We start from the raw sequence: 23,978 nt of genomic DNA, 5'->3' as shown, positions 1-23,978 counted from the left end.
ACCCTGAATAGCCAAAGAAATTTTGAGAAAGAAGAATAAAGTTGGAGATTTCAATAGCAGATTTCAAATTATAGTGCAAAGCTATAGTAATCAAAACAGTATAGTTCCAGCACAAAAACAGACACATAGATCAAAGGAACAGAACAGAGTCCAGAAAAAAAAAATTTATATAGTGAATCAATGACAAAGAAGGCAAAAATATCCAATAAGGAAAAGACAATCTCTTCAATAAACGGTATTGGGAAAACTGGGCAGATATATGAAAAGAATGAAACTAGGCCCATTTTTTTACACCATATACAAAAATAAAAGCTCAAAATGGATTAAAAATCTAAATGTAAGACCCAAAATCATAAAACTCCTAAAAGAAAATATAGGCAATAAACTTTTGGACATAGAAGTCACTATATTTTTTTGAATCTGTCTGCTTAGGGCAACAAAAGCAAAAATAAACTGGACTACATCAAAATAAACTGGGACTACTTTTGCACAGTGAAAGAAACCATCAACAAAAGAAAAATGCAACCTACTGAGAAAGATATTTACAAATGATATGTCTGATAAGGAGTTAATATCCAAAATATATAAAGAACTCATACAACTCAACACCAAAAAAATCCAATCAAAAAATGGGCAGAGGACCTGAACTGACATTTTTCCAAAGAAGACATACGAAAAGTCTTCAGGCACACATGAAAAGATGTTCAACACTACCAATCATCAGGGAAATGCAAATCAAAACCACAATGAGATGATACTTTACACTTGTCAGGATGGCTAGAATAAAAGACAGGAAATGACAAGTGTTGGTAAGGATGAGTAGAAAGGTAACCCTCATGCACTGTTAGTGGAATAGAAATTGGTGCAGCCACTGTGGAAAACACTATGGAGGTTCCTCAAAAAATAAAAAATATAAGTACCATATAATCCAGTAATTCCATTTCTGGACATTTACTCAAAGAAATGAAAACACTAATTCAAAAATATATATGGACCCCTGTGTTTACTGCCAGCACTATTTATAATAACCAAGATATAATACCCAAGATATGGAAGCAACATAAATGTCTACTGACAAGTGGATAAAGAAGATATGGTATACATATACAGTGGAATATTACTCAAACATAAAAAAAAAACAATGAAATCTTGCCATTTGCAACAACATGGATGGACCTAAATAGGGTATTATGTTAAGTGAAACAGTCTGAGAAAGTCTGAGAAAGATAAATAGCATGTGATTTCACTTATGTGTGGATGAACAAAAAACAGAAACAAATTTATAAATACAGAAAGCAAACTGGTGGTTGTCAATTGGGGGTGTGTGTGTGTGAGGATGGGCAAAACAGGTGAAAGATATTAAGAGGTACAAACTTCCAGTTACAAAATAAGTAAGGCATCATTTCAATAAAGGATGAATCTTAAACAATAATCCTAAACAAAGGATAAAGAAAGAAGGTCATCTCTCCAAAAAGATACTTTCTGAATTAAAAAAAAAAAAAAGGGAATCTGTCATTTTCTTCTCATTAGAGAACAAAACAAAAACAAACACCAAATGCAACACAAAAGCATTATCAAAAGCCTCCTAGTCTATGGCTTTTCTGCTTCCTCAAATTAAAAAGAAGAAAGCATATAAAATTAATCAAGGAAGGGCAGCTGGGTGGCTCAGTCGGTTAAGTGTCTGTCTTGGGACTGAGCCCTGTGTCGGGCTCCCTGCTGAGCAGGGAGCCTGCTTCTACCTCTCCTTCTGCTGCTCCCCCTGCTTGTGCTCTTTCACTCTCACTCTCTCAAATAAGTAAGTAAGTAAGTAAGTAAGTAAGTAAGTAAGTAAGTAAATAAATAAATAAATAAATAAATAAATAAATAAAATCTAAAGTAATCAAGGAAAACGATACAAGAATAGCAGGAAATCAGGACAAACTCTGTCAGTGGGCGAAAGACCAATGACACCCACAATGATCAATCTCAACACTATTATAGTGGCCCAACTAAAATATACTTTATTTTCACATTGAGCTCTAAAATTAAAATCATCCAGCAATTGAAATAATCTTCTGTATTAAGGATAGTCAAAGTAAAGCTCTTTTCACATTGGAAAATTATTACAGACAATATAATCTGTTTTTTTTTCCTCCCTCCCTCCCTCCCTCCCTCCCTCCCTCCCTCCCTCCCTCCCTCCCTCCCTTCCTTCCTTCCTTCCTTCCTTCCTTCCTTCCTTCCTTCCTTCTTTCCCTCTCTTTCTGAGAGAGGCACTCATGAGTGAGAGTAAGGACAGAGAAAGAGAATCTTCAAGCAGACTCCCTGCCAAGCTCAGAGCCTGACATGGGGCTTGACCCCACAACCCATGAGATCATGATCTGAGCCGAAACCAAAAGCCGGATGCTTAATTGACTGAGTCACCCAGGTACCCCAGCCGATATAATCTTATATTTCACATTCTTGTGCACCTTCCTTCAGTACTAAATATTTTCATCTTCCTCTCAAAACTTAAAAGTAAGTAGGTAAATAAGCAAGTCACTCATGGGGATGAAAAGTATAGCATAGGGAATACAATTAATGATACTGTAATAAATTTGTATGGTGACAGATGGTAACTATACTTAACATGGTGAGCACTTTGTAATGCATATAAATGTCGAATCACTAACATTGTGCCCCAGAAACTAATATAGTATTGTATGTCACCTGTACATAATTAAAAATAAAGTTATATTTTTAAAGATTATTTTCTGGTATAGAAGTTCAGATTATTTTTCAGATTATTTTATAGTATGAGTCCACTGTGGCTTTGGGGATTGGTTCTGGTGTTTTACTTTTTAAAATAAACTTTGAGAAATAATTTACATGCAGGAAGATCCAACCATTTAAGCACACAGGCCAATGAGTTTTGATTAATGTAACATTTGTGCAACCACTCCAACTAAAACATAGGACAGTTTCATCACCCTCAAAAGTTTCTTTTCAGTCAATATTCCCCCAAACCTAACCTCAATCAATCAAAACTCTTTTTCCTGTCACTAAAAATACCTGTTTTATAATTTCATATAATGGAATAGCCATATTGTTGCATGTATGGTAGCGCTTTCTTCACTGTGAAATATTATTCTGTTTTGCTTATACATTCACTTGTTGATGACTATTTTTTCAGTTTATGCTATAACATTGTTATGAATATTAACATATAAGTCTTTTCTAAGGACATGTTACCAGTTTTTCACATAAATACCTAGGTATAGAATTGCTCTATAAATAAGTATATGTTTACCTTAAGAAAATACCAGTGCAAAGTAGCTGTACTATTTTATACCCCCATCAGCAGTAAATGAAACTTCCAGCTGTTCTACATCCTAGCTATCATATGTATTGTCAGTCTTTAATTTTAGCTATTCAAGTGGGTATGTGGTGGTATCTCATCATGGTTGTAATTCACATTTCTCTGATAAAAACGATGCTGAATATCTTAAGTGCTTATTGGCTATTATTTTGTGATGTGTCCAAATATATCTCTTGCCTTTTTTCTTAAAGGTTTTATTTATTTATTCATGAGAGGCAGAGAGAGAGAGAGAGGCAGAGACACAGGCAGAAAAGGAGTAGCAAGCTCCCTGATTCAGGATTCGATCCCAGGGCCCTGGGATCACAACCTGAGCCAAAGGCAGACCCTCAACCACTGAGCCACCCAGCCGCCCTCTCTTCCTTTTTCTTATTGGGTTGTCTTATTATTGAGTCGTAAGAGTTCTTTGTATATTCTTGGTATGAGTCCTTTGTCAGATATGTATTATAAATATTTTCTCCCAGACTGTGGCTTGCCTTTGCACTCTCCTAAGGTGTCTATCAAAACTAAAATTTTTAGCTTTAGTGAAGCCCAATTTATCAATTTCCTTTTTAAAAATCATTAGAATTAGAACATTTTGCTTCTTGTTTAAGAAATCTTTGTTGACTCATATCAAAGATTTTTGTTTTTTCTAGAAATCTTAGAGTTGTAGTACTTATATTAGGTTAACGTTCCATTGCAAATTAATTTTTGTTGTCAATTTTTATATAAGGATCACAGCTCATTTGTTCCAAACTGATGTTTAGTTGCCTCTGTTGCATTTGTTTTTTGTTTTTTAAGATTTTATTTATTTATGAGAGAGAGAGAGAGAGGCAGAGGGAGAAGCAGGCTCCATGCAGGGAGCCCAACGTGGGACTCAATCCCTGGTCTGCAGGATCAGGCCCTGGGCTGAATGCGGTGCTAAACCACTGAGCCACCTGGGCTGCCCCTGTTGTATTTGTTAATAAGATTATCCTTTCCCTTTGTCAAAAATCACCCACACATACGTGGGAGATCTACAAAAATCAATCACCCATACACGAGTGGGAGGTCTATATCTAGTCTCTTTTCTGCTCAACTGATATGCCAATATCAAAGTATTTTATTACTGTAACATCATAGTAAGTGTTGATAACAGGTAGTATAAGTCCTCTGCTTTTTTCCTTTTTTTCAAAACTATCTTGGCTATTCCAGATCATTTGAATTTCCATATAATTTTAGAATCAACTGATGAATTCTTATTTGGCAAAGAAAACTTGCAGGGATTTTGGGAAATCCCAAAATTTGGGAAGAACTGACATGACAACATAATATGGATTCCTCCAAATCTTGAAAATGGTAAACCTCTCCATTTTTTGGGGTCCTCTCTTTAATTTGTCTAACTACAATGTTTTGTAGTTTTCATTTTTCAAGTCTTACACATGTTTTGTTAAAGATATACCTAAGTATTTAATGTGTTTTCATAATTGTAAATTGTATTTTTTAATTTAAGAACAATTTTTCAATTGTTTATGCTAGTATATAGAAATAAAATTTACTTGTGTACATTGACTTTACATCCTTGTTTTTTGAGAGAGAGAAGAGTGCACACGAGCGGGGGGGGCGGTGGGCGGGTAGGTGCGCAGAGGGAGAGGGAGAAAGAATCTTAAGCAGGCTCCATACTCATTGCAGAACCTGACAGGGGTTTGATCTCACAACCCTGAGATCATGACCTGAGCCAAAATCAAGAGTTGGATGCTTAATTGACTGAGCCACACAGGCACCCCTTGACTTTATATCCTGAAAACATTTTAAATAAATTTTTAATTTGAGTAGATTTCTTACAGTTTACTAAGATTTTCTATTTATTCATTCATGATTATGTTGTCTGTGAATAAAGATAGTTTTGCTTCTTCTGCTCTGATAATTTATTTCCTTATTTCCTTATTACACTGGGTACTCTTTTTTTTTTTTTTTAATTCATGAGAAACAGAGAAACAGAGAGGCAGAGACACAGGCAGAGGGAGAAGCAGGCTCTACGCAGGGAGCCTGATGTGGAACTCGATCCTGGGACTCCAGGATTATGCCCTGGGCCGAAGGCAGGCATTAAACCACTGAGCCACCCAGGGATCCCACACTGGGTACTCTATCTCCAGTACAGTGTTGAACAGGAGTGGTCAGAAAGGACATCCTTGAATTTTATTTTTTTTTCATGATCTCAGTGGAAACGTGCCCAGTTTTACACCAAGTGTAATGTTAAGTGTAGGTTGTTGAAAGATATCTTTTACTGAGGTGTTCCCTTCTATTTCTACCTTTCTAGGAGTTTTTGTTTTGTTTTGTTTTGTTTTAAACATGTATGGGTATTGCATTTTTTCACAGCCTTTTCCTGTATCTACTGGGATGATCATCTGCTCTTAAAAATATTTTGTTAATATGGTGAACTACATTCACTATTTTCTTCCTTCAACTTAATTTAGGTTTAATTTGTTCATCTAACTTTTTAAAGAGTAAGAATAAAGTAATTGGTTTAAACCTTTCTTCTTTTTTTTTTTTAAATTTTTTATTCATTTATGATAGTCACAGAGAGAGAGCGAGAGAGAGAGGCAGAGAGAGAAGCAGGCTCCATGCACCGGGAGCCCGACGTGGGATTCGATCCCGGATCTCCAGGATCGCGCCCTGGGCCAAAGGCAGGCGCCAAACCGCTGCGCCACCCAGGGATCCCACCTTTCTTCTTTTCTAATATAAGCATTTAAAACTATAAATCTCCCTCTAGACACTGTTTTAGCTGAATCCCACAAATTTTGATGTTTTCATGACCATTCAGTTCAAAATTTTTTCTGATATCTTTTATGATTTTTTCTTAAATCCATCCATTATTTAGAAATGAGTTGATTAAAAAAAAAGAAAGAAAAAAAAAAAAAAGAAATGAGTTGATAGGGCAGCCCCGGTGGCGCAGCAGTTTAGCGCCGCCTGCAGCCCGGGGTGTGATCCTGGAGTCCCCAGATCGAGTCCCACATGGGGCTCCCTCCATGGAGCCTGCTTCTCCCTCTGCCTGTGTCTCTGCCTCTCTTTCTCTGTGTCTCTCATGAATAAATAAAACATCTTAAAAAAAAAGAAATGAGTTGATAAAATCCAAATATTAGGAAATTTTCTAGATATGTTTTCATCATTAATTTCTGACTTAATTCTACTGTGTCAAGTAACATAATCTGTATGATTTCAATCCTTTTTATATTTATTGAGACTCACTTTGTGGTCCTGAACATGGTCTTCCTTGGACAAATACTCCATGCGTACTTAAAAAGAATTATATTCTGCTGTTGCTGCATGTCACATTATAGCAATAGGTATCAACTAGGTCAAACTGGTTGATATTGTTGTTCAAACTTTTCTATATCCCTACTGATTCTCCTGCTGCTTATTTTACCAGCTATACTAAGAGAAAATGATAAAATGTCCAAATATAATTTGAACTTTCTACTTCTTCCAATTTTTGTCAGTTTTTGTCTCATGGTCTTTAAGTCTCTGTTACTAGGCACATAAACATTTAAGACTGATAGTTCTTGATGAATGTTATTTTTAATCTTTACCCTGTTAAATAGCATTGATGTTTGCCTGATACTAATATTAGTCACTCCATTTTTATGATTGTTCGCACATATATCTTTCCCTATGTTTTTAACATGTCAGCCTATAGTTGTTTTGACACTGCTAGTGTTTATTTCTTCTTTTACCTTTTTATCCAGGACAAAAGACAAATCATAAGTGTATGTCTCCACGAAATATTCACAAGCTGTACACATCTATGTAACCAGCCCAGATCAAGACACAGAACATTCCTAGCAATACTCCTCATGTCCATTCCTGGTCATTCCCACCTCACCAAGGAAAACCATTGCCTGAGTTCCAACCTCAGATTCAAACCTAAAGTTTCTAAAATACTGAGTTTCTGATATTTATAAATCAGGAAATCTGCAGTTTTTGCTATCCTTTGAGAAATTAGATCTGGCAATCCTGGTGTGTGTTTCTTTGAGGCAGCAGCCCTGCTAACACAGGATCAGCCATCTGCTAGTGAGGGGTGACCTCTTTGGACCTACCTGCATTACCTCCTTATTTTGTCACCTCCCTGGCACACTTATTTGTCTTCACATTTAAAGTGTGTTTCTTGTGGAAAGCATATAATTGGACCTTGCTAAACTAAATTATAAATTTAGTTTGATAATCTGCCTTTTATCTGAAGGGTTTAGGTCATTTATATGCAACTGTCCATATAGTTAGGTTTAAGTTTACCATATTGCTATTTGTCTTTATCCCATCTTTTCTTTGTTTTTTTCCCCTTCTCCTGTCTTCCCTTAGATTAAATTTTTTTCCCATTTTATCTCAATTCCACTTATTGTCTTATTAGCTACATGTCAATATTTTTATGTGTTTACTCTAGAGTTTATAATAGGCATCTTTAAGATATAAAACTCTACCTTCAAACAATACTATATGTATTCATGTGTGATAAGTACAAACTTATTTGTGTATAATGTACAGAAACCTTTCAACAATATATGTTCCTTTTCCTTACCTAACTTTGTTGTAGTGTTTTCATACATTTCACTTTCCACATAATTCTCATAATATGCTATTATTTATGCTTTGAATAGCCAATTATAACCCTCAGATAATATTTACTCAATGGAAAACAAGACAAGAATGTCTGCTTTCATCACTGCTATTCAATATAGTATTGGAAGTTCTAGCAAGAGGATTTAGACATGAAAAAGAAATAATAGGCAAATTGGAGAGGAAGAAAAAAATTGTATCTGTTCAGAAATGACATAATTGTATATGTAGAAGACCCTAAAAATTTCACACCAAAAAACAGTTGTTAGAGCTAACAAAATTCAATAAAGTTGCAGGATACAAAATTATTACACAAAAATCAGTCATATTTCTATACACTAGCAATGAACAATCTGAAAACAAGGTTAACAATTCCACTTACAATAACATCAAAAAGAATAAAATACTTAGGAATAAATCTAACCAAGGTGGTAAAAAAAACTTGTATATTCCTACATCTATTCAATAAAATATTGATGGCAGAAATCAAAGAGAAGCAAATTAAAAGACTTCCTATGTTCATAGACTGGAAAACATTATTGTTAAGATGACAACACTACCCAAGGCTATACACAGATTAAGTGTAAACCCTATCAAAATTCTAATGGCATTTTCAGAAATAGGAAAAAAAAAACTCACCCTGAAAATTCATATGAAATCTCAAAGGTCCCCTAATTACCAAAACAAATCTTGGACAACTTTCAAAACGTACTACAAGTTTACTAGAGTAATTTAAACAGGGTGGTACTGGCATAAGGACAAGACATCTAGAAAAACAGCCTAGAACAGACAACCCAGAAGTAAATCTTATCATATATGGTCAACTGGCTTTCAATAATAGTGTCAAGATCATTCAAGTCTTTTTGACAAACAGTGCTGAGAAAACTAGATATCCACATATAAAACTAGATATCCAACTTCCAATGTAGTTGAGATCTTACCTTATACTACATAGAGAATTAGTTCCACCTGGATCAAAGACAAAACTGTAAGAGCCAAAACTATGAAACTCTTAGAAGAAAGCATATGGGAAAGGCTTCATGACATGGATTTTGCAATGAATTTTTGGATTTAACATCAAGATCAAGGTAACAAAAGTAAAATAAACTGGACTTCTTCAAAATTAAAAATTTTTCTGCATCAAAGGATACCATCAAGAAAGTGACAAGACAGTCCACAGAATGGGAGAAAATAGTTGAGAATCTTATATCTGGTAGGGATTAATATTATTAATCTAATAGAGCCTCTACCCCTAATTTCCAGTTTACAAAAAAAAAAAAAAAAAAAAAGAAAGAAAGAAAAAAAAAAACAGGATAGAGGAAAAAGTTAAGCATTAACTTGGGCCAAAAACCAGACATATCTAGCATAAGAGATATTCTCAAAGATAATTGGCCCAATAGGGGTGTTGTGCAAGATTAAAGAAAAGAGACAACAATAAAAATGCATGAACCTTGACTGAATCCTAGATTGTGACTAGGGGGCAAGGAGAGAGCTTTAAAAGACATTCTTAAGATAACTGGGAAAATATGAGTCTATATGTTATGCAAGGAAATGCACTCATGCTTAAGAAATGCATACTGACATAGTTAAGGGTAAAGTGTTGTGATGTTTGAAATTTAGTTTTAAATAGTTCTGCCCCCACTCCAAAAATAAAAAGACAGAAAATATGACAATGTCAACAACTCAAATTTCAGTGGAAGGTGTGAGTGATCACTTTTTTCCTGAAAATTTGTAATTTTTCTGTAAATTCTGTAAATTTCTTTTTTTTTTCTGTAAACTTGAAAACTTTCAAAATAAAGTTTCTGGCAAAAAACCTTTAGGCCATGAAATTGCACAACTTAAAATGGCTAAAATGGTAAATTTTGTATCGTCGGATTTTATCTCAGAACAACCCCCCCACCCCCACCCCAAAACAACCCAGAGCTATGGGTATCTGGCATTGTGAAGCTATTGTAGAACTGCCCTGCATAGCCCCATTCTCATTGACCATGATGTAAATGGCATCCCCTGGAGTTATGTAGTGCCATGACACTGGGTACAGTGGTGTTCTCATGTGAGTTGGAAGGAAACACAGACTCTTTATGCAGAATTAAAAAGAAATTAGGATAAGATATATTCAATATAAGTAGTTTTATATAATTTAATTGCTATCATTTATTTTAGAATGTATAGGAGGAAGCAAGTCAGGATTATCTGGCCCCAAATCAGGCACAACTGGTTAAGAGTAAAATGCCAAAAGCAAACCAAACTAGCCACACACCTGGGTTGACAGATGGAGGAGGTGGAGGGGGGAGAGGTCGGCCTTCTTTAATGGCTAGTGTACACTGCTTTGCCGATCGGATGGCATTAATGAGGTCTTCATGTTGTTGTCTCCAGTTAGATCTTCTCACAGATTGAGGCTATAAAAAGCAAAACCAACATATACTAACTTAGACTATACATCTCTCCATTGCAATTTTAAGCTGAGATTTAAATTTACAGAAAATCAGACTGACATTTGGAGGGAAAAGAGAACTTGTTTTCAAAAGTACAAAAAAGAAGTTTGGGAAATACAGTAATAAAATTTGCAAGTCACAATAGTGAGGGAAAACACAAAATAACAATCAAAAACAAACTACAAAATTTTAAGGAATGACTTAAATGTAAGATTAAAAGGGACTCTCTTCCAAGTTAATTGCTAGATTTAACGTTACACTAATGAAAACATAAACGAGATTCTTTTTTGCCACATCTGGAAAGTATCTGAAATACATTTCGAAATCTAAGTGAGCATGATTAAAAAGAAAACAGTAAAGGTGGATTATACTTACATGACATTATACTGCACTATCAAGCAAAAATGAAGCCAGAGAGCCAAAAAGAGGATTTAATGTACTTAAGGATGTAATCAAGAACAATAAGCCAGATATTGATAGTACCTTGGACTGAGGAGCTTTTTTCACAATGGGGATGTCAGTGCCCTGTAATCTTTGTTTCAGGGAATTGAAAGGTTTGCGTTTTTTGTTGAAGAGTTTCCTACATATTGGTCCATGCCTTTCCTAGAAAAAAAAAAACCAGTGGGGATTAAAATTTTTAACATGTATAGTCACAAGGTTTGTACTGAGGCAGCCCCCACTGGAGTGACAGGGTTCACCTTCAGAGCCAAGTTCATTCTCCAACTCTCAAATCACAGCAGAGCAAATCCATCTGGCTCTCTCCACCCATGTTACACATCACTAGATATTGAGTGAGGGTAAGGTCAAGAAGAGGCCTTCGCAGCTACAGAGACTTACTTCAAATTTGGTTTTATATATTGAATTCTACCATTTGGGCTGTGTGAGCAGCTCCAGGCATTCAATACTGTTGAAAAGGCAAACTTTCTAGTTTAAATTGAAATAAATATTTCTGATACTGAGCTAGGTACTCATGGAAGCCAAGGAAAGTTTTCCCGGTTATATCTTCTGTTCGGTTTCCTGCCTCCACAGATTCCCAAATTCCATGAGCAAGTCATCCAGTAACCTAGCAGGGAATCTGAGTCCCAACAATCCTAACATTGTTTTACCATCCTTTTGAAACAGCCCTTTGCATACAGCAGGGGGAAACTTTGTTCCTACCAGTGGAACCTTCTCAGGGAAACTCTTCTTACCACTTGGCAATTTCAAAATTGAATTTAACGGAGTCACTTTTCTACATACAGCAAATTAAACTACTTAACTTCCTCAAGGAGTGGGGAGGTTTCAAAGAAATATTTGAGAACATCTGCAAAAGACAACTGGGACAACCATGCAAATAAATGAAGGGTACACCAATTCCATTTACATTATGAAGAGATTTTCCTTTAATTTATCCAAACATTTCACATCCATGAAGTCATTTATTTCAGAGCAAATCTGAGTATTTAATATTAAGTTTTAAAATGTTACAATATTTAACATTTAACAGACGATCAGCAGGGAAAACTTTCTTCACTCCAGCCAAGAAGTTCTTTAAGTACTCAGAATTTCTAGTACATAAGACAAGGAGGCCAACATGCAGCCTGTGTACCACCCTTACAAAGTCTGTGACAGCAACATCATAGGATTATGCCAACAACTTCCAACTAGATGTCCTCTTCCTTGGTGGGCAGGTAACTCATAATAGTTAACACACAATTCTTTCATCCAACAAAATACAAGGCTCTATAAAAATCTCTGTACTGGTTACAAACAAGGCCTATCATTTATTTATTTTATTTATTTTATTTTATTTTATTTTATTTTATTTTATTTTATTTTGTTTTATTTTATTTTATTTTATTTTATTTTATTTTATTTTATTTTATTTTATTTATTTTTCTCCCATATCATTATTTTTAATGTCCAGCATTTATGATATGAGGGACAGAGCTTTCTCCTCAACTCAAGTTTATAAATTTTCCATGGCTTGTGAGGCCAGTAAGGCATTATGTTCATGTTCTCCAGCTCTTTTTCATATTCCTCAATCCTGGCTTTTGAGAGAGACAAACACTCAGCACAACTTTTCACCTCTTCTTTTTCCTCAGCATCCACCCAGACTGTATATTTATTCTCTGGCATGGGAACCTTCAGGGCATTAAACTTCTCAAAGTAATCTACAAGCCAAACTTCACCAAACAGGCCTTGTAGTCAGCCCAGTCGATAGTAGGTGGTTTCTCAGGGAGAGTAGCCAACATGGAGGTACGCATCTCATTCCAGGATTGTACTGTAGGGAGCTAGCAATGGCCTTCTGGTTTTGGGGTATGATTTCCCCAAAAGCTACCCAGTCAATGGCTTTTAGAGCAAGTTCTTGCCCAGCCATCTTGAGATCTTTCACTGACCCAAGCAGCCCATGGTCCACAGCAGCAAAGAACAGATATTTTATTTTTAAAGGTTTATTTATTTTATGGAGAGAAAGAGAAAGACAGAGGAGGGGAAGGGCAGTGGGAGAAGAAGGGGGAGAAAATCTTTAGCAGACTCCCTCCTGAGTGCAGAGCCCGACACTGGGTTCCGTCCTGTGACCCTGAGATCATGACTTGAGCTGAAATCAAAAGAGTCCGACACTCAACTGACAGAGCCACCCAGGTGCCCCAAGCCATATCATTTTAAATTAGAGAGAGGTATCCTATCATTTGATCAAATGCTCTTTGTAGCCTGGAGATAGGCCTAGAAGTAAAACCCAAGAAGACCCAAGACATACTTGACATTTAGTAATCTCACTTCAAATGAATGGTATCTTCTAGGTCTCGAATTCCTTCTTATGGGGTGCAGGCCTAGTTTGGCAAAAGCAGCACACTGGTGGATTCCTGGGCCACAAAAGGCCTATTAGCTCCTGCTTCTAAATTCAGGAAGCTCTAGCTGCAGTTAATTACAACAGATATTTCATTTTTAAAATTCCCCAGAGAAAGAAAACTTACAAGCACGTTGTATAGTCTTTCACCCCAAATGCAGTCAGGTGTATAGTCCAAATCCTTTAAGTTTGGTTATGTCTCCTTGATTAAAATGTTCAAACTCAGAGTTGCATTATCACCTTAAGTTTTTTTTTATTATTATTATCATTTTTCTTGGGACTCTTTAGAATATTGGAATCTCATACCTGATTCCCTAACTTTGAAATAAATTAAGCTTTTATTCCACTTTATAGGTATCATTCAGAGGACTTGACATGCAGTTAGTTTGAATCTGATGAACAATTAGATCTTGGAACAGGCCTTACATCCATTTTGTTCAAATTACATAAAGTCCCTGAAATTGAAAGATTCTGTCTTTATACGTGGCAAAGCAGGAAACAGAGGGAGGTTAAAGGACTTGTCAGAATTAGTGACAAATTTGAGGCTAAAAGCCAAGTTTCCAGATGCTCCAAATTCAATGTTCATTCCTCTTGACTAGCTAATTTCCCTGGTGCTTTGGCCTTAAAATTTGAATTTTTGATGCTTATAGAAAAGGCAAAAGAGCCAAAACCTCTCAAGAGACAATTAGCTGTGCCAAAACGCTTTCATCTGGCATCCTTTTTGTAAGAGTACCATGTTTAACTAAGCTCCCTTTTGAATGGGGTGGTATCTTTGTGCCTTGGTGTCCTCTGGGCCTGCCAGCCATAGGTTATGGACCTCTCTTCTCTTGCTTTCCCTCCACATCTGTCTTTAATCTTTGCCGCTGCAGCCTCCTCACTGACTTGACAGTTCATTTAACTCCAACAAAACACATCTACAAAATGTCTTTATGTTTACCAGAACATCTGCTGCAAAGCGTCTTCCACAGACTTCACAGGGAAGTAACTCCTGATTGCCATCTGTATAAGATCCAAAAGCACATTATGTTAGTTTCGTGGAACTGCCTGCCTGAGAAATGACTAACTGGAGGGGACCTCGATAGCTTGATCTCCTCACTCCTTTTTCCCTCCTCAACCAACTTCCTTCTCTTAGTAAGATATTTCATAAACTTACCCATCTTCCTCTTCTAATATAGACTTCTCAAATCACTAAACAGGTAAATTGCATGTCCTTCAGGCAACCAGAGTACAATTCTTTAATATATTCCTAAACTAAGTGCCTAATGGCTTTGCTTTAGATAGAAGTACAAAGTTAATACTTTAGTATAAAATTGTAAATTATCTAATGGTAACATTTTTAGGATTCCTACTAGAATGTAAGGTCTATGTGTGTGCTAGATGAAGGCATGGGAATTTATCACAGGATATATGAAAAGAGTCACCTAATCATCAAACTTAAACTTTCCTGAGAGTGGCTCTCTCTCAATAAATGCTTTTTGTTGGAAAAACAAACAAACAAACACCTCCTGAGAGGAAGGGAGTATAAGATACTGATGAAATGGACCATGAAGTATTATTGGGACTTCTATCCAAATCAGGAAAGATGGCACCATTACAATGCAGAAGCATGTAAGGATGAGTATCCTATCCTAAGAAGGGCTATTTGGTCAGATCTCTTAATGAGGTCAATGAGTAACACTCACTGCCGGTATTTTACATACAGTCTTGAATGAGTGAAGGACTGTAATCACAATATGGTCACTACTTGCTTTTGTTTTTAATATTCAACTATAGTGTTTTTAAAAGTTAAATGAAGAATAAAGTCAATAAAAAAAAAAAAAAAGGCTGAGACTGAACCCACATGTGCCTCATGTCTCAAAGTACCTGACCCTAGTAATTAAAGTGCTCAATACTTATTGAATGTGTGGGCCAAACACTAGTTGAGTTTCCACCATAGGACCAATCCTTCATTCTATAAATATCTGCTACATGCAACTCTGTGGAAATATTGAGAGAAACCACAAAACGGGTCCAGCAGAGAAAAGGAGAGTGTACATTAAATGAAGTTAGGTAAGTGTCACAGGAAAAGGAAAACATTGTGGAATTCTGTAAAGGTTTCGCCTCATTACTTGAAGCTCCTCTGGAGTCGAGTATATAGATTAGAAAAGCCGGTCCGAGGAGCAATCAGGGATCCTGAGTAGGGAGAATCTGAAGAGAGCTGTGGAAGGTTGAATGGATGGTTGTGGGGAGGGGAGATGAGATTTCATTTACAAAGCTGAAGGTGCAGGCCTGAAATGGAAAGAGAGGGAAGAGGAGACACTGCTCAAAGAATTGACAACATGACTAGATGTGCAGGGATTGAGGAGGTGGCAAAGAGAGAACAGTGCAGAGGGACTGAGAAGAGGGTCGGGCTGTGGACAGAAACAGAATTTGAAAAGAAGGGCCATCTTAGTAAGAAAAATTACCTCAGCTTTGGAAATACTGAGTTTGAGAGAGTCATCCAGCCAGCAGGATGGAAATGAGGGAGGTCAGGGCTAGAGACACAGATGTAGGCTTTGTTTGGAGAGTGATGTAAAGGCATGATATTGCCAGGGAAGAGGTCATGGAAAGAGAAGTACAGGGATGATCCCTAGGGAACTCCGTATTTAAGGGCCAAGAAGATGAGGATGATAAGCCAGGAGGAGAAACAGGAGAGAACAGGGTCATGGAAACCAAGAGGAGACGGTTTGAAAAAGGAAGGACTGATTAACAGAAATCAGATGGTAGCTCATTACAGACATTGTTGATTTAAATGATTTCTTCTCACATCTGCCAGATGGTATTGTATTTACAACACAGGTCATCCATTACAGCATACAGAAATATTACTCTTCCTCTCCCTTCTTTTGGCCTTCTAAGTCTGTAAAACTGAGTCTTACATTATTTTTTTTTTCAGCAAGGACATATTTACTAGTTAAAAAATATAAGGTATTCAAATAATAAATCTGCTTTTCCTAAACCACTAATGATGATTTTTATTTTTATAGAGTACTGTAACATTTATAGTGTTTTCCTGTTTCCCAAACACTTTTCCTATATATAATCCCATTTACTCCTGAGTTGGCATTATTATTTTTTTAACAGGTAAGAAAATAAAGGTTCAAAGTTAGGGGACTTCTCAAACACCACAGGTAGTAAGTGGTAACATGGAGACTCAAACTTGAGTCTCTAACTCTACAAGTAGTAAGACTATGTATTCAACCATCACCATAAATATAGGTATGTTGGTACTAACCTGCAAAATAAATGGAAGCCTCTGAAGGATAAATACCCTCTGATTTAAATCAGTGATTTTTTTTTTTTTAAATCTACGATAGTCACACACACACACACACACAGAGAGAGAGGCAGAGACATAGGCAGACGGAGAAGCAGGCTCCATGCACTGGGAGCCTGACGTGGGATTCGATCCTGGGTCTCCAGGATCACGCCCTGGGCCAAAGGCAGGCACCAAACCACTGCGCCACCCAGGGATCCCTAAATCAGTGAGTTTTAATTAGTTCAATGAGTTTAAAAGAATGGCAGACAAAATAGGATTCAACTGAACACCTGAAATTGAAGGACCACCAAATTCTGAACCACATTCAGTTCTGAAGCTTGATTATAATGAAACACCTGCCTAGTCAGTCAAACTAAACATGAAGATCAAGGTCATCTACGCTGTTGGTGATAGAATGCTGAGTCACATGGAATATGTGATCACTAGAACCTTAGAAGAATCATTTAAAACAACCAAAATGCCTTGCAATAAGTGGTTATACTGTTACATCTAAATCCTGGAATGCTGTTCAACAACAGAATACTACTGATACATACAACACCTGGATGGATCTCAATGCTGAGAAAAGCCAATCTCAAAAGGTTATGTACTGTATGATTCCATTTGTAGAACAATTTCAAAATGACAAAATTAGAGAGACAGAGAATAGATTAATGACTGCCAACAGGGAGGGATCATTGGAGAAGGAGGTGGTTGTGACTATCCAGGATAGAATGAGGGAAACCTCTGAGAAGTGGGATAATTCTAGGAGTTAAGAGCATGGGACCGTTGGTCTCAGGATCGTAAATCTGAACCCCATGTTGGATGTAGAGATTCATAAAATAAAATTTGAAAAAGTAGTTCTGTATTATCGTGGTGGGTGGTTGTTATATATGTAATAGAATGGTATGGAACTATAAATACACACTGTATCATGTATATTTCCTGGGTTTGATATTGTACTATAGTCATTTAAGCTATAACTTAAACTGAGGAAACTAGGTAAAAGATGAATGGGATCTCTACTATTTTGCAATTCTTGTGCACTATTGTCCAAATAAGCTTAAAGAAACATCCAGGGGTGAGCAAATTGAGACCAGTGGGTCAAATGTGAAGCTATTATGTTTTTGTAAATAAAGTTTTATTGGTAAACAATCATACCCATTTGTTTGTTTAATGTCTATTGCTGCTTTCACACTACAATAGTAGAGTAGTTATTAATAGAGACCATATGGCCTGCAAAGCCAAAAATCATACTAGGAAATAGGTTACCAACCAGTAAAGGAGAATGTAATGATTAAAAATGACTTGTGGGAGAAAAACATGGAAAATGTTAATGATACATTTTTATTAACATATTTACAAATAAGGACTAGGAGTTATATGGATATTTACAGGGTGTGTGTCTGTGTGTGTGTATGAATACTCATACCTCTGAGTGGTTAAGAATAAAGGTGATTAGTTTCCTGCATTTTCAATTTTTCTACAAACATTATTCATTATTGTTTTAAAGATTAAAACAATGACATTTTAAAAAAGGAACACTTTGATAGAAAAGATTATAAAACAATTAGTATCAATTCAGCTATTTCTGTATATCCTCTCTTACTTAGTAGACTGTATCAACGTGGCCATTATTTTTATACATTTGCTATTATTTTTACACATTGGTTTAAAATCTTAGACAATTTTTAAAATGAGGAAAAGAAAGTGATCTGGAGGGATCCCTGGGTGGCTCAGCAGTTTCGCGCCTGCCTTTGGCCTGGGGCGCGATCCTGGGGTCCCAGGATCGAGTCCCGTGTTGAGCTCCCGGCATGGAGCCTGCTTCTCCCTCTGCCTGTGTCTCTGCCTCTCTCTCTCTCTCTCTCTGTGTCTATCATAAATAAATAAAAATAAATTAAAAAAAAAAGAAAGTGATCTGGAAGCCATCAACAGTTTTGTTTAGCATGTTAACAATGAAAAATAAGCATTACAAAGATCTCAGTTCAAAAATTTTATAAGAAGCCTGGAGAGGATTATGACTATAATGAAATTGGAAAAAATTCTACTTTGGACTAGACATTTTCTTTCTGAGCTGGAAGTTAAGAACGCTTTGTACAGACACCTACCAATTCACATTTCCTTATAAAGGCATGGTGAAGAAGAGAAAAGGAAGACATTTTCTCATTCAGTTGTGAGTCAAAAAACTTAATTTCTTTGCAATCCAGAACATACAAACATTAGCAATATCAACATCTTCCATGGCCCTATGGTAAAGAGGGTAGCATAGTGGCCTCTACCTTTTCACTTACCCCAGGAACATGAGTTATTAAAGAAGAGGAGGAATTAAGACAGGAAGGTAGAAAGAACACTCCATCAAATTTTGCTTTCCTTCAAAGCTCTAAAAAAAACTACAGTAAAGGAAAATAGAGACGCAGAAAACCGTAAGGTCAGGGAGGAAAGGAGACAGCAATAAAAAAATCTGATTCTGGAAAAATGAGACATAGTGACTTGGAGGACTTAAAACTAAGTCATAATCCACTTCCCAAGCTGACAGAAGGGAGAACCAACCATCCAGATTTTTATTGCAGAACCCTTCAAAGTTGTAGGAATCCCCAGAACAGCATGTCCCTATGGGATTGGGATGAGATAAATGAGGAAGAGCCTGCTAAAATATGGAGGGCCAAGATGAAAGTTTACTGATTCAAAGAAGTTGATTCCCGGATCCCCTCCCTCCCTCTAAACCCTTGGGTGACTGCCCTCCCTAACTCTAGCATAAGTCTACTCTCCAAAAATGACAAAGAGATCTGTGCAGGAGTGAACATGAGGCACTGCTGAAGGCATGGGTAGGCAGATATAGATGTATACATATATTTATGGTTGACTCATTATTTGTGGCAGGTGCATTCCATAAAGTCTCTTCCAACACTGAATGACCTTATTACTCCCAAGGGGAATACAGGGTTAGGTTCCTGTGAGCCTTTGGTCACACTATTTTTAATCCACATATCAATGTACAACTTCGTTTTGTTTTTCCATTTATTTTTTTTAGAGATTTTATTTATTTATTCATGACTGACAGAGAGAGAGAGAGAGAGAGAGAGAGAGAGAGTTAGAGACACAGGCAGAGGGAGAAGCAGGCTCCATGCAGGGAGCCCGATGTGGGATTTGATCCCAGGTCTCCAGGATCACACCCCATGCTGAAGGTGCTGCCCTTGTTTTTCTATTTAAGACACTTTGTGTTGGGCAGCCTGGGTAGCTCAGTGGTTCAGTGCCGCCTTCAGCCTGGGGTGTGATCCTGGAGACCTGGGATCAAGTCCCACGTCGGGCTCCCTGCATGGAACCTGCTTCTCCCTCTGCCTGTGTCTCTACCTCTCTGTTTCTCATGAATAAAGAAAGAAAGAAAGAAAGAAAGGAAAGAAAGAAAGAAAGAAAGAAAGAAAGAAAGAAAGAAAGAAAGAAAGAAAGAAAGAAAGAAAAGAAAGAGAGAAAGAAAGAAACAGACATCTGGTGTAAATATATAGTTGATTCAGTCCTAGTTGGCAACACTGTAACTCATGCCTGGATGGGGCTTATCCAAGAAAAATGGCAAAACTATGGAAAATGTGGCATAGACTGCGAAAAGGACATGTGTTTACAGTATGAGAGCTGAAACAAGAAGGCAGGGCATCACCTTGTTCCACCTTTGCTGAGAACATGCCATGTCCGGTGACTCAACTTTTTAACTGCTATGTGCAGGTCTGTGAATGGCTATGAAAGCACCATGCACATTGATTTTAGAATTTCAAGTTTTAGAAAATAGACAAATTTGCAAATAAGGATTCAATTAATGAGGTTGATGGTATGTGTGTATGGTGATTTGTCTAGTGACTCCTCTTATGAATAATGATGCTGAAGGCAGAGAATATACCTCAAACTCTGTTCCTCTATTTGGCTCAGAGAACTCTGCCTTACTCTCAAGATAAAATTAAAACTTCCCTAAGAATATAACCATTCCCTGACAAAATGCATAAAGACATCGACACTGGAAAGATTCCCAAACAGCTTACCGAGACCATTCTACAATAAAGCTCAAAATCATCAAATGCCACTTATCCATTAAGAATTTCCAGTGTTGGGGAGCCGTGGTGGCTCGGCGGTTTAGTGCCGCCTTCAGCCGGGGTATGGTCCTGGAGACCTGGGATCGAGTCCCGCATCAGGCTCCCAGCATGGAGCCTGCTTCTCCCTCTGCCTGTGTCTCTGCCTCTCTCTCCTTCTGTGTCTCTCATGAATAAATAAATAAAATCTTAAAAAAAAAAAAAGAAAAAAGAATTTCCAGTGTCTCCTTCCTCCAGTCTTAATCATGAGCCAAAAGACAGGAATTTCCAGATCTGTGGAAAAGCTCTAGCAGGTAAGTCCAAAATGAATTAAAAAGCAATTTGAATAAAAATGAACTCTTAGAAATTAAAAGTCTTATTGGAGAAATGAAAGACTCGGAAGACTGGAAGACAAAATTAGGGAAATCTCTCAGAAAGTAGAGTAAAATGGCATAGAGATGGGAGAAAAACATAAGCAATTCAAGTACCACTGGTCCAGAAGGTCTTACCTCAAGTAACAGCTGAAGAGAGAAAAAGAGAAAACACAAGAAAATAAAAAATTTTAACTTCCAGAAGTGAAAGGACATGAGCCTCCACTGAAAAGATAAAACACAATGGATGAAAATAGATCCATAACATCATCACTGTGAAATTTCAGAACTTTGGAGACAGAGATTCTACAGATATGAAAAAAAATTACATGCAAAATATCAGGAATCAGAATGGCTTCAGATTCCCATAAACTTGGAAATGAATGAGGAAAAATCCTTTAAACTTCTGAGGAAGAATAATCTAAACCTCTAATTTTATACCCAGCCAAGCTATTGATCAAATATGGGGGTTGAGTACATTTCTCAACATGGAGAGTTTCAAGAAGTTGACATCCCATCACCCTAACTCAAGAATTACAAGAGGATGTGCTTCACAATGTAAAACATACTGCAAATAGACAATTTAACATATGAAGGAGAGAAAGTAATTCCTAGGATAACAGCTGGGCACCAGAACCAGAGAGTGACTAGTCCACACTAAAGGTATATAATGAAAAACAGGTTGATGGTTGTGATAAGCATGATATTCACTGCCTTCATAATCTGAGGTTAGTATGTCCTAGTGTATCTGGCTCCCACTGTTCTATACTTGGCTTGTTTGACCCTGTTCCATTGGAGTGCTTGTTCTTTCCTTCATATTCTGACATCTAGATGAGCTGAGGACAATCACTGCACTCCAGAGGAAGGCTCTGCATTGATCTTGAGATCATGGCGACCTTAAAAAGCAGAAAAATGTAAAACAAGTATACAACCACTAAACATCTCCACTACAGGAGATCCAGGATGCTCCAGCTGTGGTGACTTGTGTTCCCTAGAACTTACTCATCACCTGGCTCAATGCCATCTCTGCTTGGGACTCTTATAAATTCTAGAAACTGAACTCAAGCTCAGAGAATATTCATTCAGTTCAAAGATGCCTTCATCAACTGTTGGTAAATACTGCCCTCATAAAGCCAGATTTGTGTTCCAAAACTAAACTAAGTAAGATATTGTGTTTAGAAATACCATACAGCTGATAATGTAATCTAGATAGTATTTAGGAGTTCCTGAAGGAAAAGAGTGGGATGAAATTGATGATGGAACCACAGGCTTCTATGTTCTATTTCTCAACTTGAATAGTGCAATGTTTTATTATACGTTATTATAGAAGTTCAACAATTAAAACGTTAAGGCCATTAGAATTTTTACCTTCTCTTGACCCTTCTCTGTAATAAGCTAGATAAAACATACTAATATCAAAACACAGGAAAAAGAACATAATGCACTGATAACAGTAAAGTTACAAGATGACTGTAGTAGTCCTTCACCTGAGATTGATGATGTCATAATGAAGATGTGGATACAACGGAGCAGCTTATATACACAAATAGCTTTTGATACTTAAGACTTAAGTGATTTAATAACAAGCATTAAATACTCATGCAAAAGAGGTGCTTAAGGCACAGCAGGCAAATTCTTCATTACTTTGCCCCTATCAGGAAGGCCTTGGGCCTTCTTTCTCCAAGCTAACATTGAGTCTAGGTCCAATTATTCCAAACATAAGCAATCTTTTGGTGAAATGGCTTTCCTATCCATTCATTTATATACTACCTAGTGATCATTTACCAAATGTCAGAAGCTGTTCTAGGCCATGGGGATAACACAGTAAATAAAAATTCCCTGCTGTTTGTACTACTGAGAGGAAACTGAAAAACTAAGATAGAGCTCAGATGCTGAGATGCCATGGAGACCATAAAACAGGGAAGAAGCCTAAAAAATGCAAGGGAAGGATGTTGCTATCTTTAAATACATGGTTGGATCAAAGTTTATAGTGGAGATAACTGAACACCAACCTTGAGGAAGCTTTATTTGCAGTAAGAGCACTTCAGGGGGAATAGCAAGTACCTGGATCATTTTAAGTGGTACTTATCAGAAAGTTGGTGTTGCTAGTTAGATTTTGCTGCACACACCCTGCCTCCTAGGAAGATGCAGTCCTTGACGGCAAAAACCTTCTCTAGACTTCCAACATTCACCAGGACCTTATGTTAAGTTTGTAATCATTGTTAAAGACAACTCAAATTGTAAAGATTCCAAAATTTCCCAAAATAATTCTGAGTATGTAAGGTTTGTTCTCTAGAATAAAATTAAGATCTTTAAATCTGGAGGATAATCAGTATACATCACAATATTGCTTCAGCAAGATTCATGGCTTATAGTCACCTTTCCTTAACTGCAAAATATATATAATGGCTGACTTAAACCCTTTGGATAGGTGAAGTGATATTAAGCTCCTAAGAAGGAATCTGAATAGCATTGAGTTAAAATAATATTCCAAGTCTTTAAGATTCTTGCTGATTTTAAGAACCTTCAATGGAGACAGCTACCAAAATAAACGGTCAATCTTGTTAGGATTTAATACATTCACAATACTAACATAAACCATCATCTGACCCTTTGCTTGCAGAATGGCATTTAAATACATACTCCCCAGTTAGATTCCACTTCTATAATGACAAGCTCTTCAGCTGAGTTTTTTGTATCAATGTCGGTTGAATACCTAATGCTACTGTATTTTACAGCTCTTAAAAATCCTAGAATACTTAGATTTACAATTTAAAACAAACAGAACAAAAAAAAATAAAAACAAAACAAACAGAACAAGATAACACCCACCAACTTTGGAAAAGCCAGAATCAAATTAATTATAGAAAACACTTTCTAATAAATTTAGTTATCAAATGCAGCTCACCAGCTAAAAATGGTTCTGCCTCAGCCATCCTGTTCCCAATTCAGATTAACAGTGTCCACAGATTTTTTTTTTCCCCCAGAACAGTCCAGATAGCAACACATTAGTCATGGATACATGAACAAGGGTCACTAACAACTTGTCTATTGCAAGGGAGTCACAGTTTACCAAATAATTAACAATTGTGATGGTGTCATTGCTTGGGCTC

General features: G+C 36.7%; 1 protein-coding gene across 7 annotated transcripts in view; it reads right to left on the bottom strand.

The window, feature by feature from the left end:
* Positions 1-23,969, bottom strand: part of ZC2HC1B (zinc finger C2HC-type containing 1B) — a 52,356-nt gene extending 28,387 nt beyond the window's left edge. For 3 of the 7 annotated variants that reach the window (XR_013378311.1, XR_013378321.1, XR_013378308.1), the window contains exons 1-5: positions 23,774-23,918; positions 21,640-21,761; positions 14,100-14,161; positions 10,819-10,938; positions 10,161-10,299 (exon numbers count right to left, since the gene is read on the bottom strand). Coding sequence is in view for 2 of the 7 variants with exons in the window: in XM_077895713.1 (XP_077751839.1) it covers positions 10,161-10,299; positions 10,819-10,938; positions 14,100-14,161; positions 21,640-21,682 (364 nt within the window). In the remaining 5 variants the exon portion in view is untranslated. Of the gene's footprint in view, positions 1-10,160; positions 10,300-10,818; positions 10,939-14,099; positions 14,162-21,639; positions 21,762-23,773 lie in introns of all 7 variants that reach the window. The other 4 variants (XR_013378325.1, XM_077895713.1, XR_013378322.1 and 1 more) reach the window with 2 other exon arrangements.
* Positions 23,970-23,978: the final 9 nt, after the last annotated feature.

The sequence above is a fragment of the Canis aureus genome, chromosome 1 (genome assembly GCF_053574225.1).
Source record: "Canis aureus isolate CA01 chromosome 1, VMU_Caureus_v.1.0, whole genome shotgun sequence".
Taxonomy (NCBI): Eukaryota; Metazoa; Chordata; class Mammalia; order Carnivora; family Canidae; genus Canis; species Canis aureus.
Note: the sequence above shows the minus strand (reverse complement) of the source record. Positions and strands in the feature narration are given on the sequence as shown.